Source organism: Ursus arctos, chromosome X, assembly GCF_023065955.2.
Source record: "Ursus arctos isolate Adak ecotype North America chromosome X, UrsArc2.0, whole genome shotgun sequence".
Taxonomy (NCBI): domain Eukaryota; kingdom Metazoa; phylum Chordata; class Mammalia; order Carnivora; family Ursidae; genus Ursus; species Ursus arctos.
Window position 1 is genome coordinate 28,043,382 of NC_079873.1, and position 18,058 is coordinate 28,061,439.

At 38.3% G+C, this 18,058-nt stretch overlaps 1 protein-coding gene across 8 annotated transcripts in view; it reads right to left on the minus strand.

Annotated features, from left to right (window-relative positions):
- Nucleotides 1–17,743, minus strand: part of DMD (dystrophin) — a 2,358,181-nt gene extending 2,340,438 nt beyond the window's left edge. For 7 of the 8 annotated variants that reach the window (XM_057310259.1, XM_057309646.1, XM_048213297.2 and 4 more), the window contains exon 1: nt 17,348–17,743. In XM_057310259.1, coding sequence (XP_057166242.1) covers nt 17,348–17,429 — 82 coding nt within the window. In that variant the 5' untranslated portion in view covers nt 17,430–17,743. The remainder of the gene's footprint in view (nt 1–17,347) is intronic. The other variant, XM_057310083.1, reaches the window with a different exon arrangement.
- Between the last annotated feature and the right edge of the window lie 315 nt (nt 17,744–18,058).

Consider the following 18,058-nt stretch of genomic DNA (forward strand, 5'->3'; position numbering starts at 1 on the left):
TTCACCCTGTGGTTAATTACATTGCCTTTCTCTGGACAACACAGGCCACATACTGAAATAGAACAGAACGAGGAGGTGCCATTTTGCAGCTACACATGCACTGTTTTGATTTCCTTTATAAATTGTCACAAATATTTCTAATACACAAATTTTCTGAACCTTAAAAAGAAATCTAAGATGGTAGAAAGGCAAACTTCATTTTCAAACTATTTTTAAGGCTAAACCTGCACCTGCTAGAAATTTCTGTTTTACTGCCAGAGTCGCACGTTCCCAAAACTAGCCTTTTCCCAGGTTTATTGAACCATTGTAGGCAATTGTGGAAATATTTTCTGCTCCTAAAAATTATACCTTATTATCTGCTCTCCCCAGCACTCAGCCTAAACCAGGAGTATTGATTTTTAAACCCCCCATATTATTTTAGGACAACTTGAACAGCAGGGGTGAGCTTAAAGGGCATATAGGTTTTTGAATCAAAATACCTGACAATCAAGTCAGCCTACTCACAAAAGATTCCTAACTCCACAAGTTCAAAAACCAGAGCAAAGTAAATACCAGGATTCATGCATCAAGTTCCATCTTTCAAAATTAATGGTTTAATGTAACAGTTTTATGTACCGAAGACTGAAACAGTATTTACTGAAAGCACAAGTCATAGGCTATCTGTTGTATGTGTAAAAGGTTATCTCGGGGTCTGGCAATTACAACCTTGCTCTCTCTATCCACCACACCATTTCTGTGAATTGCTGCTTGTTGAGAATTTCCAAATTCACAATACATAGTAATCTTTAAGATCTGAGGACAAGAAATAAGATTTCCCTAGAACGTTCATAAACTCCTACAATCATAAATTACTCCTAACATATAATTCCAATGTTCTACATTTTCTTTACCCAGTAGGGACTTATAGAACATGATTAATAAATAAAAGTATTAACTTTAAAAAGAAACATAGCCAATAGTGAATACTAAAACATTGGGAAATGCCAGTGAACAATGGAGTAATACTTGAATAGCTAATGCTCAGACTTCCTAGCAAGGTTAATACAAACATCACAACACCGAATCATGTGCTGAAATTGCCAATTTGAGAACTTATTGGTTCCCAAACTCATTTCTTGGAACATGACTCATAGGATTTTGATCAAGTATACTAGGCATATAAACTGTTTTATTTTCAAGAGCGACTCATCAGCAGCAGACACACACACACACACACACACACGCGTGCGTGCACAATTACAGCATGGCAAAAGCTGAAAGACTGATTAGATCTCAACCACATGTTTTTGAATGTTCTGAACCTGGCTCCCAGAAAGATCTCCATGTGGTTATATATCTCACATATGTGTAACGTTTTTATGTTCATTTTTAAGCTTGAATTCTCTCAGGTGGCTTATAATACACTTTTCCAGTGTTCTGTTTGTCCTCATGATGTAAGGCTCAGGAAAACAAATTTCTGGAGAAAGGCTGGGAAAAAATCCTATCCTCACATGGAAACACTACTGAGAATCCTTTGTCACTTATTAGAGAATGTGTGGATACATTCTTTCCTCGTTAGAGTTTAAGGCCAGACCTAAAGGTGGGCTTCCACTCAGAGAGGTCAGCTCTTGACATGGCATCTCCTTCATTACAAAGCACAAGCCTTTAGAAGAAAGAAGTTAAATTTGAAGCATAATTTTTTAAATTTTTTAATGATAGCAGGATAATCCATATTTCTTTGAAAATTGAAACTACGTATAGACCAGAGAAAATAGTATTGCAGCACTCTTAACCTCAGTACCTATGCACTGTCCACGATTACTTCTAGACAATCTCTCCCACATACACACTTGGTATTGCATTCTTTACATACATACATCACACGTTGATTCTTCACCAGTTCTGACAGTTATTCAGAAATTTATCACTTGCTTTTATAAGTGCATTGTAGGGACGCCTGGGTGGCTCAAGTGGTTAAGTGTCTGCCTTCGGCTCAGGTCATGATCCCAGGGTGCTGGGATCGAGTTCCACATAGGCTCCCTGCCTGGCTTCTCCCTCTGCCTGTAGCTCCCCCTGCTTGTGCGCTTGCTGTCTGTCTCCGTCTCTCTCTCTCTCTCTGACAATAAAATCTTTTTAAAAAAATAAGTGCATTGTATTTGATTGCATAAACAAAAATTCAATTACTCATATTTATGTTTCTTATTTAAAAAATCTTCAGGAAACCTCCCTATATCTGCAATCTTTGGTACTTGGCATGTGACTTTTCAACGTTTACAGGCCATGAAATCAAATACAACTTATTTTTTTTTTTCTTAGAGAGGGAGGGTGGTAGGGGCAGAGGAAGAGGGAGAGAGAAAATCTTAAGCAGGCTCCACACTGGGTGTGGGTGCAGGACTGGATCTCAACCGCTAGATCATGACCTGAGCCAAAATCAAGAGTTGGAAGTTTAAGCAACTGAGCCACTCAGGTACCCCTTAAGTAATTTTTTAATGAAGCAAACTCTACAATTCTTTTCTTGATTTTTATTCCTGCTCTCATTATGAGTTTTTATTGTTACCCCAATCCTATTCATCATTTTTTTTTGATGGCAGGATTTTGTCTAACTTTAACTTAGACAATTAATGAAAATACATTTCATTTGGTAAATGTTTATGCAATTAAGAAATATGTTTGCGTTTTATGTCATATTATATTTAGCAATTAGGATTAACCTTTAAAGATGGGGGCTTTTTTTTTTACAGTGGTATTTCTACTACTGGGTATTCTCTTCATCCTATCTCCTTAATATTCATTATTGTAAAATTATATGGCAGCCAAGAGTAACTTTACTTTTAGACAAAAGGCAGAGGGCCATATTTGTATGAAACAACACAAACCGTAAATTACCATATTTATTTAGGCAAGTAGGGCCAATGAAAGTTATTTATAACTATAGATTAATCATTAATAACATTTTTAAGATATCTGAGCATATGCTTAATATCTCAGGTCTGGGTTGTCATGAAATTTTTATTGCCTATAAGAAATGCTAGTAGTTTTCCAGGATATAAACTTTTGCTTCCTAGAGAGTAGAGCACATTATGAACACGTTTTCAATAGGACTTCATTTTCTGATGATGGCAATAATACAGATGTGCACTCCCACTCTTTCTGCTCTAGGCCAGACACCTTTGGATATTACAGATGTTTCATCCTAGAAAATTTTTCAACTGACTTTAAAAGTAGATTATACCTAATTAAAATTCAGATCTTCTACTATTTAAAAAATTGTAAAGATAGTGGTGCATAATGAAACAAATGAATGCCTTGAGAGGTAGGATGGGAAAGAATTGAAAGGGAGGTAGTTAATAAGCCCCTATAGAGAATGATGTGCCTTCTATATACAGGGCCTCTTGGTGACAAAAACCTCTCAATCTAAGAAATGTTCAGCAAAAAAAAAAAAAAAATGCTTTTAGGAGGCAAGGGTCAATCCTGAGTCAATGAGGAAGCATAACTGGTAATAACCATGTACATTACAAGATTACACCGTCCCACTTTACCATTTCATGTGTGTCATAATGGTGATGTGTCTGATGGCAAAGCATATAATGGCCTGCTGTGGTACAAAACAGTGGATTCAACTTTTTCGTGACGTCTACTTACTAGTTTTTGTCTCAGGCCTAAAGATAATCGATTTCAGAACAGAAAACCAATTGAGTTATCTACTTTTATTATTGGAGATGGGGTCACAGAGAATCCAACTGTGAGAGGGAATTTAGGTTGTGTATTCAGGAGGGCGCTCTGGTTCAAGACCTACAGAGAGAAGAGGGAAGAAGCAGGAGTGCACAGAGACGAACTCTCTACACTATGAGCCCAACAGCAGCTTCTGGAAACCCTACAGGACGCCCTGGAGCTACAATGACACTACAGAGTCTTCTGCAGTATGTCTGAGATAAAAAGGCTTTTACATGCCCTCACAGATCAGTCTCTGAAGGAGGTCAACCCTAGAGAGTAGCAAGACCCGAGGTACTTCTTTGCAACTGAGGCAGTCCCTGAATGGAGCTGACAGCTGAGGGCTGTGTACCAACAGCAGTTCCTCAGTTTGGGTAAAACCTCCTTCTAGAAAATGGGGACCCCGGCAAAACATCACAGCACCTGCCACATGGAGTTTATTTTGCACAAAACAGAAGGTATTTCCTGAATCTCTTCATAGTTAGCATTTTTTTCCTCAAAATGAAAATCTAAAAATATAATAGGTGAAACACTTTCATACTTTTCTGACTCGACTCTACAGGGTGACTCAAATTTTCATCTACGATTGGCCTTCCTTTAAATCAGACTGCCTGTGAGGACTTTGAAAGACAAAATAGTTACATGTTGCTTCATCAAAAGGGAATGGGTGGTGCCAGCGTGCTAAGAGCACAGCTTATAGCAGATCGACTTCTGAAGTAAGAGTGTGTGTGTGTCTGTGTGTGTGTGTGTGTGTGTGTGTGTTTCAAGGAATTCAGGAAAAGTGGTTTATAATTTTTCTTTAAATATGCACTCTTCTTAGTAAAAGACTTTTGAGTATACTCCTCAAAAATACATATAAAACATGTATTTCCCATTTCCTTTGCCCACACCTATCACACCCAGGCTCCCAAAGATTTTCTTTCATTTGTAGGCATACCAAGAACTCATTTACAGAGGAGAATGGCATGGTTCTGATACTAGCTAAAAAGCAGTTATTTCAACAGTAGAACCAGATTAGAACACAGACCTGCCAGATCTCCCGATTCCTAGTTTGGAGTTACTTATGCAACATCACCTTGGGAGTGCTTGTCTCCATTTGCTAAGAGGCATATTGTGACTGTTCAGTAGGTGCCCTATTTATTGAGGTTATAAAGCAGGATGTAATGAAATCTCGATGTTATTTTGGCTTTAAGGCCATGCATTGTGTTCCTCTATACATGACCTCTGAACCCAAAATTCCACTAAGGAATAAAAAACAGTCCACTAGTATTTTAGAGTGGGTTTAAAAGAGTAAAAAGTATGTGAAAGGAGTAAGATAGGGAAAAACATGAAAAAGCAGGAATATGGAAGTAACGTTTCAGAGTCAGTGACAAGATACGATAGGGGGTTTTGTGGGTTTTTTTTTTTTTAAGGGATGTAGATGAAGCAGCATTTCTTTGTGGGGAGTTGGTGGGGATGAGAAGGGAGACTTCAAAGTTCCCTAGTCAAGTGTTATCACTGGGGTTTAATCAGCCTACTCAGCAAATCAACTCTCACCATAAGACTGATATAAGCATGTAATAGTATGAGCATGTGATTTAAGTAGCCCACAACTTCTTATGTACACTCCAGACCTGAGTGAAAACAAAACAGATGAGCATCTTTATTCATCTTAAAAAAACACCTTGCCCTCATAAAAGGAAAAAAATCTACAATTGCAGGATATTGCCAAGAAGAAAATTTCATTGAATTGATAACAATATCATTTAAGGGACTATTTCAAAGGACTCTTACTGTGTTTGTTCCACAAATACAGGTAAAATTATAGCTATCAGTACTTATGATTTTCACAGACTAATCTGGTTTAATTAAAAATCAAAGTTCTGTTCCATTTCTCAGAAACTCCCATGGACATCCTGAATGTAATTTCCTCATTGGTTTTAATGTAAATATTGTCTAATATTAGAAGAGATGAAAAAATTAGGGAAATGGCAAGAGAGCGAATTAGAAATATTGATTTATTTTTTTCTGAAAAATAATTACTAGTACCAAAGGGCAGTTACATTTAAGTTTTGGTTCTTAGGAATGGGAAGAAAACACACAAAAAAGCATGATTTATTCTATATATTAATATACACTGCCTTATTCTCCTGTATCTAATTAAAGTACATCCAAGATGCAGATTTTTAACTACTTTTTAATTTGATTTGTTCAAATGCCTATCAATTTTTTAAAAAAATATTGACCCTGTTTTGATTCAGTGAATTGTTTTATAACTAGAAATATTTAAGCATCTATAACATGACCATTAATCTGAACCAAAATGTAATTGACTTAAAGTGTAAGAGAATAGCTACTCTACCACAAAACACATATTTTGGTGCGCCTGGGTTGCTCAGTCGGTTAAGCGTCTGCCTTCAGCTCAGGTCATGATCCTGGGGTCCTGGGATCAAGCCCCGCATTGGACTCCCTGATCTGTGGGGAGCCTGCTTCTCCCTCCCTCTGCTGCTCCCTGTGCTTGTGCTCTCTCTCAAGTAAAATAAAATCTTAAAACAAAAACAAAAACATGTATTTCTATGAAATAAAAAAGCATTTCTCACATTTGACTAGCTATAATTAATAATGTATTTTCTCATGGGATTCATTTTGGAAATTTTCTTCGTAACAGAGTTCCATTTGTGATTCAAAACCAGCCTATTCCCAAACCTGTAGTTATATGACCTCAGTAATTTGCCATGCATAAATTTGAGAAAATGCATTTAGAGATTTTATGGTGATTAATATAGGTTAACAAATAATGTATTTTACATTATATAAGACTTAGGCCATGACAAACACCATCAAGCCTGCTTCTTAATTTTAAAATAAATCTCTCAAGCCATAATATAGGCAGGAGAATAGATTTAACACAATTATTTTATCAGGAGCAAGGTATCTATTAAAGCTATGGAAGTTGTTTTATTTTTTACATTCGCAGGTCAATTCTCAAATTCACATTGCTTTCTTATTAAAACGTATAGAATGATCAAAATATCCTCCGGTTCCAATCACTTGACCAACACTATAGCGCATGTCCATACTGCATTTTCTCAGTCTGCCTCAGTTCAATACCCTTGTTTCACATACTGCAGCATTCACTTTCCCCCTTGTCTTTCTGAGGCCACATACCCAGAATGGTATATATTCCTTTTTCTCATCCAGTAAAGTTTCATTTTGCGCAGTCTTCCAGATCTATTTAAATATTTCTTTCTATATGTATTTCTGACTGGCCAGGAATTAATCCAGTCCCTGTCTGTCCTTTAGAAACAGAAACAAACTTTTAACAAGATTTAAATGATTCACATAATTATGTAACCAAGTCGGGGTGGAAACCACATTTATGAGACACATTTTATGAAAAACATCTTTTCATGGGTGGATGTGAGATCTCACCTCCAACTCTCCCCACAATATACTGCACAGTAGTTTCAAAGACTCTTGGGGCATGGGTAGCCCATTCTGGATCCCACCTTGGTGACTCTAATATGCCACCTACATCAGATTGAAACAGGTATTATCAAAGAAAATATAATGATGGGATGATGTTTGTATTACACTGATGGACAAAATCATTACACAATAGTATGCATGCTAGGTTTATACTCATATGTTTTACCACACTTACTTATCACATAACATAAATACAAATCCCTTTTATCCTGTCAACAGAGAATGCACATATATAGTATTATACCTTGTGTTTACACACATCTGTTCGTGTATATATGTGTAAATATATATGAATGCACACATGTCAATGCTAACAGTTTAGATGAGGGTTACTTAGGTGATTTTTTATTTGGGCTATATTCTGTCAATTATTTTTAGAATGTTCTCTACAAATCACTAAACACTATATGCTAGTAAAAAAAAAAATCAGGATGACCCTCTTATAACCAGGATGATTATCATTAGGGACTAAGGCCTTACAGCCTTCTAGAAAAAACATCAAGTAGTGTAGAAGGCAAAGGTGTTTCAAACCAGATAGACAAGTCAGCTGGAATAAAGCAACTGATCCCTGGGTTGATGTGTTTTCATTCATACACACTTACGCTTTCTACTTTCTATTTCCCAGATTAAGCTCCATGAAACAATAATCCACAAAAAGATTCTCCAAAAAAAAAAATATATATATATATATATATCCTCGATCAAGTAAGTTTGAAAAATTTCAGTCTTCTCTTGAATTTGCTATTATGTACTTAAGTCTAATAAAATTTCTCAGAAATGAAGCATTAAGAAATTTGCTAGCTTCGTTTGGGGCACCTGATGGCACAGCGGTTAAGCATCTGCCTTCGGCTCAGGGCGTGATCCCGGCGTTCTGGGATCGAGCCCCACATCAGGCTCCTCCGCTATGAGCCTGCTTCTTCCTCTCCCACTCCCCCTGCTTGTGTTCCCTCTCTCGCTGGCTGTCTCTATCTCTGTCAAATAAATAAATAAAATCTTAAAAAAAAAAAAGAAATTTGCTAGCTTCGTTTAAACCATGTGCCCCAAAGTTATTTGATCAAAGTGTATTAAAAGTACACGGGATAAATGTTTCAAGAAATACAAGCTTAGAAACTATTCAAATTCAATAGAGCACAATTTAATGAAGAGAAAAGAACTGCTGTATTGTGGTAGACAGCAAAATATTAGTTAAATTAATTTTGGCTGGTGATCTTTCTTTTCAAGAATTTATGATTTGTTAAATATACATTCCATAGTTATATACCCTTAGTGACAGAATGTGTGCTTGAGGGATTTGGGGGCAGATGGAAGCTCTGCTACACTCGTGACAGAGCAGAATAGCCATGGAAAGTCCTGGTTTGGGCAAACAGCTTAACCAAGAACTTAACAATCTGTAATATCACCTGTTGATCCATGACATCAAAGACACACAGATATACATCATTTAACATTAGTCGTATTGGATTTAAATAGTAATTTAAAAGGAGAAGACCTACGAAGGATACATAGAATTTATGATCAAGCTCCAGTTAAATACTCAAGTCTACAGAAGTCTTCTGCCATTTCAACTGCCTTGGCCGCCTTCTTTCGGTGTTCAGTTAGGGATTAAATGGGTAGGATTAAAGAACCACTCTTCATGTCACAGCGACGCATACTGTGAGAGCAACTCCATCTCCAACAGCTCTGAACAGTCCTGTGTCATTCTTTGTTTTCTAGAACAAAGAACTTCTCACTCCTTCGTGTATTTAACCAACCAGTGATTGCTCACCAGTTCCTTCCTAACTTCTGTAATAGCGCAGTGTTTCTCATAGTGTGGTCCTTAGAACAGCAGGATCAGTAGCACTTGGGAACTTGTGAGAAATGCCACTTCTCACAATTCACTCTACAACTACTCAGTCAGAAACTGAAGGTGAGGTATATCGGTCTGTGTTTTAAGCCCTCCAGAGAATTCTTATGAACACTTAAGTTTGAGAACCACTGCAGCTGAGAACTGAGACTGCTCTCTGTCCAGGATATTTGTAATAATCATAGCAGATAGTCCTTGTATCATCTCACAAACCTGATTTTAAACGAGCCAAAAATTTTTAAACATAGAAGTTAGGTTGTAAAATAAAGTGCAAGCAGTCCAAAATTTAGACAAGATTTATTTGAAAATTGAATTGAAAGTTGGCATAATGAAACTTGGAACACACTTCCCCACGGGCCTAATGCTACAGAAGTGCTGCAAAGGAATGAAGCCATTTCAAAGGAATCCATTCGTACCATAATTTAATTGTACTACAGTATTCAGAACACTGATTTTATTTCTGAGAGGACTGACAATGAGGTTTAAGGAAGAAAGGAGAAGGTTAAAAGAGGGAGGAATTCGAAGAAATAGGAGAACTAGCTACCCCCTCTCTTTTTGGTGTAGTCCTAACACCAATGCAAAAAGTCAAGTTAATTTTTCTTGACATCCAAACCACCCACATAGATCACAATCCTAACTTTGATAAAGTCTCCTTTCCCACAGAGCTTCCTTCTCTCCTCGAACTTCCCACATCACAGTAATAATGGAGAGTATGTATATTCTGCTTCTAAGCTCTGAAAAGTTGTGAAACAAGCAAAAATACCTTAGGGGTTCAAAAGGAAATAGGATTTAGGAAGCAGAACAAGAGGTAGTGTTATGTATTACTCCAGTATTACAGGGAGTACCGGAGCTCTCAAGAAGTAGAGGTTCGTGTTCTAGGGAATCTCCTCTCCTTTTCTGACACTACGTGTCAAACAAAACACACCCTTGAGCTTAATTTTCCCTGGTACCTCCCAGTTTGTCACCTCTGTGTCTAAAACCACTTCTCTTCTACCTGATCCTGCCCCAAAGCCCCAAATCCCAATTTGGGCAATGAAGGATCAGTGTTAGAAAGAAAACAAACTTAATTATTTCACACTTAGGTGTGAATGACTGTTCAGGCTATCAACTGTCCTATAAATTCAGGTATCTAACTCATAATCCACAAGTTATTCTCTACTCTTCTAACTCATGAGTCCTCTTAGCCCTTATTTTTACCACAATTGTGAAAATAAAGGCAAACTTCACTAAAGTTGAGCCCAAGGCTAGAAGGGGGAACCATACCGATCAAGGTCAATTACAGGAAAAATTATCAATTAATTACAGGCCCCAACAAAAGAATCTTCAGCAGGAAAGAAACATCAATTAGAGGCCCCAACAGGGAAAATATGTACATTCTATCTCCTACAAGGTATCAGCTACCTTTCAACAACTCGACTTTTGTTCTAACCATCCCAACTTCCTTCCTCTTCTCCATAAAATAACATTCCTCTCCTTTGTCTGCTGGACTTGCCCATGGCTGTACCTTAGCATGCATGTCGCGAATTACAAAACCTGTTACTGCCGAATAAATCCATTTTTGCTGGTAAAATGACAGTTTTATTTTTAAGATTAACACAATAGATTTAATAGATATTGGGTGGTATTTTCAGAGTGCCTAGAGGAGGGGTACAGACAACCTTTGCAGGCACAAATCGTCAAAACTGCCAATGACCTTTCCCATGCAATCATGGGAAGAACAGAAATCTTCAACAGTTGCACAACCTCTCAAGGTTCCCGCGATGATCAAAAACCAAAAGCCAAGTTGAAAAACAAAAAACACAGGAGCCTGGACCAGCAAGATAGCACCGCATGTGCACTGTTGCGCCCCTTCTCCAAGCTGCTGGCTCCAGCCGGGCTACCAAGTGACTCTTCGGCATGGTCAAAGTTCTACTATGTTCGGGAGTCCTAACGTGACAGACCTGGCTGAAGGTTGAACTGACCTTGGGCACCTGTCTTCTTATCAAGCTACCTCATCAAACAACACAATAAAGGTGTTTTAGAGTATAAAAGAAAGGGGTTAGAAGAAACTATTCCACATAGTGATTACACCAGTTCCTTTGGATTCACATGTGAGAAAAAGTTTTATGTGAATGCATGTCAAATCAGCATTCGTGTTTTGCACCATTTAATGAAAAAAAGGAAAAAAAAGGAAAACAAGAAGTACAAGCCAGAGCTTTTCAAAACTTCTCAAAACAGGAATTCTTATTACAATTTCTGGTAGAGGCTCATTACCCAGATCCACACCTCCCAAACAAAATAAATCAGAGGCTCTGTAGGAGGGGCCCAGGCATTCACATGAAAAAAAAAATTCTAAGTAGTTACATTGCTTAGTATAGAGAATTACAGCCAGAAGCTTCATAGTTACTGCTGCCTCCAAATTTCCTCATGCACAAATGATAATTCCCACTTGTGTTCTCTGAAGAGCCTGACCAATATTCTCTACCTTGGAAGAACATGTAACTGTAGCTACCCCGTGGCCCCACCAGATCACACTACTACCTGTCTTTTTACTCCTTAAAATTCGGTTTCCCTTTAATCTTTAGCAAACTCATACCACAGATTTAATCCTTGTTACTATTTGCTTTGAGTAAGAACTTCTTTAAATTAAATACATTCATATAGAATTATCCTATTTTAAATATATTCAAGCCACAATGTCTTTTTTTTTTTTCCATTTTCTACTCATTTCTGTGATGGTTTGACAAGGTAATTCCTCAGGATAGGTGATGATAATAGAACTCCTCTGCCCTAAATAATACAAATTCAGAATTGATACCTCATCTTCAGTACTCCAAATGATGTTACTAGAAGGGGCAATAATAACAGGGTAGTGTGGACACGGGACAGGGCAGATGGGGGCATTTTACAATGAAAAATGCTTCCGAAGTGGACCAGTTTTTAGTTACTGTAATGACAGAACAGAGGTCCTGAAGGTGCTCTCAAGTGGCCTTTCCAATCAGCTTTTATGGATTAAAATATAGCCCTATATCATTGCCATGTACATACTGTGCTTGTCTTTGGGCATGCCTGCAGTTGTCAGTAAAATTATGCCCATTCTCAAAATAGCATGTCAGTTTCATGGGATAAGACAGGTCAGGTTTCAGTGGAGAACAAAATTGAAAGGATGACTTAATGTCCTTAAACTAGGGACAGAGTCACGGCTTTTAAATCTTTAAGTCCATGGGCTATGATGGGCTTCACCTGTTTTAAGGCAATGAGAAGTGAGAGCTCATGACCCAAGCCTAACTTAAATTTATGATCATATGAGAAGGAGACCTGAGGGTTTAAATGTTACTTTCTGTGTTACCATGACAAAAGCCCCAACTTTTCAGAACTAAACAAAGTAAACCAGTTCCCCTAACTGATTATCCTAACACCACTTCTTTTCCCTTCCCAACATTCAGTCGAGGCTCTAAAAGCCAAATATTCACCACCTTAGCATGAGCTGAATCTAGGCATGGTCCTCTAACCCAGTATTTGCCATGAGATCTGAGCAGCAGGTCTGTTGGAGGGAGTCTGGAGGAGATCCCACTGGTAGTTCTTTTTCTTTCTTCTGGCCTCAAGTGGTACCTGAACAGTAGCTATCAACTAGTCATCAGAAAGAAGATGCTAAGACCATCACAGAGACACCAGCTCTGGTAGCACAGAGCTGCTGAACCAAACCCAGAAGCAGCCAACCGCCAGGTATCTTGCCAAATAAAGTGTGGTGACGGCTGGTTATGCGGCTACCTGCACGGGAATGCACATCTAACACGTGTACAGCCTCAACATAATGGATGCTTTTCAAGTTAGTTATCTCCTCATGACGATTTCCAGTGTCATACTGGTAAATACTTAATAGTTAGCTCTCCAAAAAGAAGAAGAAATCCCTGAATAATAACATTTGCTCATTTCTGTGGTATAAATAATCTCACCAGGGTAATTTCAAGAGACCAACATGATGTCACTGAACTTGGAGACAGGAGAAGATTCATACAACGGGCTCTCCAGAGCCAGGGCAAACCAGCTCTAGCACATCACTGGACATTTCCCTTCTAACTACATTTTCACAAAACTATTAGAATTCATTAATGTTACTTTCAATTTCATTAGAACCTAGGACAAACTTTTGACACAGAGAGAGGTAGAGCTCAGAATCACTGAATGTCAAGATAAATTGGCTAAATTTATTACACTGGAAGCAGCTATCCACTTTATGCAAAACTCAAAGTAGAAACTTCGAAGTTATCCTTAGTCTCAAGCCAAATGCACTCATTAATTCAATATGAAAATTTCTAATTTTCCTCCCTTGGCGGAAAGAATAGAATCTAATTCACTAACATATCGAGAAAATGTAATAGACTTGAAAACAACATTGGTGTAATGTTAAGTAACTTACATGAAAACATGTTCTAACTCCCACAAAATTTCCATGGCTCTATCTGTAATTGAGAAGGAGAATCAAAGTTTCTTTTGTCTCCTAGTCCTTGGGTCTATTTTTGCTATAGGGAGGCTGTCATACCCAATTACCTAAAACAGAATAAAACTTAGAATTTAGTACAACGTATTTTAGTAGCTGTTACCTATGGAAAGTACTCCCTACAAATTCCTTAGCAAGGTCTCTCTGGAGAAGAATCCTTGTACATTCTTGTAAAGCAAAGCAAAATCTTAACACTCCAGTTTTGAGGTTTTTTTTTAAAGCACCACAACGGGTCTTGTACAAACATGTTCTGTGAATTACCCCAATCCTTTAGGATGATATAAGCATATAGTTTTCCTGGGATTAATAAGTACAGGCTTCATTACTACAGTGATTTTTTACTTAATAAATGGCTTAACAAGAAAATAGTTCCCATTGAAATTGGTAGTTCTGAAAGAACGGTTATTCAAAAGGTCTTCTCATTTCTTAGTTTTTCCTCGTAAAATCCCCCAATAACTTGGTCTAATTTGATTCTTGGTTTATCCTGAGAATACCTAATTGTTTACAGCATAGCAATATAAGAGCATGATTTAAGAGCATTAACTCAAACTGAAAACATGGGTTCGATTACATTGTATTCTTGTTTTTAATAAGGATAGCTAAAATACTAAAGAAATAAGTCAAGTGTTTTAAAATAGTTGCTTAGCCTAACCTAATGTATTATTATGTACAGTAGTCTCCTTATAACCACCAGAGATAGGCAAAAATGAAACATATCAAAGCTCCGATAGAACAATCTTCCATAATTGGAATTTAGAATGAAATATGGAATCTATCAAAGCAAATTTGGTCAAGAGAACGATCTTGTTATAGCAGGCTCCAAGATCAGACCAAGAATAATCTTTTTTATACCATTTTAAAAAAGCAAAAACTGTTAAAAAATTAAAACAAGCAAAAACTGCTTAACTAATTTACTTCTCAAGAAAATACCTATACTTCAGAGTTCAAGAGGTTAAAAAATTTTTCACCACAGAAATCTATAGGTACACTTTACTCAATTATTTATGTATTATTCTGTGCCAGTAAAACATCTAAAGATGCCAGGAGATGCCAAATGAATATAAACCACAAAAAAGAAGTCATGAAAGAAATCAAGGCTAGTTAAATTTACATCTGGTTTAAAAAGATTAACAGCATGGGGCTGTTTATGTTACGTTGAGCTATTTCTAATTACAGGAAGGCGTACCCAATCAATGGGAGATCAAGTGCCCCTATTTGTGGTATCCTAACAAGAATAGACAGTTGTAAACATACTGTATTGAAATGCTTTAAATGCTGAGATTTTACCTTTAAGGTATCTGAAACTTACCTGAAAGAATGAAAGCTCTGGCTTGTGTGACTCATTTTGTAACAGCAAACGGTTTTCACCCAAGATATAGGACTCTTCAGGCATATACTCATGTTAGGAATACTGAGGTCATGTATGTAAACCATAATCAAAATAATGCCTGTATTGCCAAGTGAAGATTATGCAGTTGTGATAGGAAAAAAATAATAAATGATATAGCGGAAGTTCCACACTGTTGTGATTTCACATCACATGAACACAGACCACTGTATAAAATCAACCTGAAAGGTTTATTATGTTTGTGTCCTCAATTTTTAAAAGAAAGTTCTGCTTATTACAGTGTAAGAATCTCTAATAGTGCCACTAAAAATATAATTAAACATATTATGTTAACTTTTTTATATCCTTTGAGGCATTTTAATAACACACTGTAAAATTTCTCCTATCATTTAACTAGGTCTAGAAACTAACTTATGAGAGAGAAGTGGTGGTGGGGGATGGAAAGAGATATTGCCAGTGTAACAGGTTTTGGGTTTGCTTTGTTTGGCATCACAGTTAGCCCCACCACATTATGCTTTCCAATGCATAGCAATTGGCTATAAAAAGCATTTATTAACAGCAGCCACCCCTTATGCCTCAGAATTAAGAACACAAAATCAAAACTTAAAAAAAAAAAAAAAAAACAACCAAACAAAACCTTACAAGACAAAGACCTTGGTTTTATAAAGGTACAGAAATTAAAATATTCGAAGTCAATTTTATGTTTTATTTAATGAAAGCCCTCTATCACCTTAAAGGGAAGGAACTATCAAAAAGATAAAGGTTAATTTTGAAAATTATATAACCTGGTGGACCTAGAACTCACCCGAACCAGACTTCTTAGAGATCTAATAAAAGCTCCATTTCACAAATGTAAAAAATACGATCAATCATTGCATTTAAAAAAGTGGCTCTCAACCATAGTGGCTAATATGGAACCCAAAGTTATATAAAGGTAGATTGAATTTTCTTTAGAGATGGAGTTGAACAAGCCATTTCTAAAAACACATGAACGTAGTTTTGAGAAAATAGATGCAGACCTTTTTCTGCCTCTCTCCTAGGCTGACAAGGGTAGAAGAAGCACAATGATACATAGAGTTACTTTGTAGAATTAATCCTTAAATTGATATTTTTTCAAAATAGTACTCTTTAGCAGGTTTATAGTAAATAACCTTCTGCATATTTCAGATACTTTTGCAGCAACAAGTTACTATGTAATAAAACATATGAACAAAAGCAACTTTAACACAAGGTATGAAACTACCCAAACTATTTTTTCAAACTATTATTTTAGGGTAACTATTTACAGCCAATTCTGTTATTCTAGGTGTTGCATGATTAAGGACACTCCACTTAAAGTTTACCATTTTTCCCTTTAAAATCTGAGAAGCGTTTTAGGCTATTAATTGCATGAGGAAAAGAAGGCAAGTGCGGTTTTAAAATGGGAAAGAACTATTTCTCCCAGGCACTGTAACAGGCACCAATCTTTTTTTAACTTATAGGCATCATTACCAACTTAACACTACTTGGGAAGAGAAATCCTGCTCTACAAACTTCTAAACCCTTTGCTGGTCTGTAGTTTATGCAACTCCTGTGTTTCTTACTCAATTTTGTTTGCTACTGTGGTATTTCCTTTAACCTCACTTCAGAAATACACTTGGACAGTGGCTTTATACTCTGTCCTCTTCGGCATCCACCAAAGCATGTAAAGAAATCTGGAATGATCCTGTTATTTTGCTGCCCACAGTCTGGTGCATTTCCAAGGGCTAGAACAGCAGATTCAAGCAGCTGAAACTTCCATTTGCAGCTTTACGGACCTATCCTGGTTTACAAGCGTTCGCATATGTAGGCCAAACTACCAAACGCGAGAAGATTCATTACAAATGAAATTTACACATGGCGGGGGAGGGGAAAAGCGCACTGTGGAGGGCCCTGCAAAAACCTTCGACTTTTCGTTCCTGCTGCTTTACTGGTTTTCAACTCGTACGTACAGTTAGGCTCCAGGCCCGCAAGCCCTCCTGTCACCCCTCTGACATTTTCCCTTAACACAGATATGAAGGGAGATGAAACTTCTCGGATTTCTTAAGTCTCCACTTGGCCACACCCAGGCAAGGCAGGCTCTCTTCACACCTCCCCTCCCCCCTCAAAAGCCCGGACAACATTTAAGTTGGTCTGTTCATTCCTTTTCATTTAAATTTCAAAACAAGTTACCATTCTATAATAAAACCGATATCCGCTGGCTTCCTTTCGAAAACAAACAAGAGACAAAAATCCCTCACTAACAGCCACTTGACGCAAAAGGAAAACTTGACTTTCTGCCTTCCCGGAGAGCGGCACCCCCCTCCGCCCCCGGACGCGCCCTGCGCGGTCCCCCGCCCTCCCCACGCGCGCGGGGGCGCGGTGACTGTCCCCTACTGCTCCTCCGCTTAGCGCCACAACTTTCCGAAACCCTGTACTAACTTCCAGGGCACAGCCTCGGCGGAGAGAGCGGGATAAGCCGGATACCCCCACACCAAAGAGCAAGACAGCGATCTCCTACCAGCGCGACTCTTGATGACGTCGGTGAATCCGTCCCCAGCGGCATCTTCCCGGGTCTGCTCCGGACCCCCCGGCTGAGCCATAGCCACCCGCCACGTGTCCCGGCTCCCCCACGCCCCAAACTTTGGGAGGCAGGTGGGTCCGCGCAGTCTGCCTGATGCTCTCCAAAGCAGGTAGCTTGCTGGAGATCCGGTGTGTCTGAACGCGGATTTCTCTCCTCCCCCGGGGCCCACAGCCACGGAAATAGGGATGCGTGGGGAGGGGGGTGGGGAGGGATGGCGAACTGGAAAACACAAACACCGACACCTGGGTTGGTTGAAAGGGGGGCCGTCAAAATGTCCGGCCCATGCTTGGAGAGGAGGAAACAGGTGCTGCTCTCAGCTCCTGACTCTAAAATAGAGTGGGCGAGGCCTGCAAGGTGAAAGCCGAGGAGGGACCCGGTGGTCAATAAATCCACAAGCAAGTTGGAGACTCGCTTTTCCACGCTGCGCAGAATCGATGCAAAAACAGGAGCAATTAGGGAGCCGCTTGCCAAAAGCAGCACATGAGGTCATGAATGATTTAGCATTGCCACTTATAAGATGACTACACTGAGGAGAAGGGTCACTTACTTTTGTTATCTGGGTCACTTAACACGTGTGTACCCCACCATTGTATCTTGACTTGAATGCACTGACCACAAATGGGGAACAGAGGCCGAGCATGATCACAT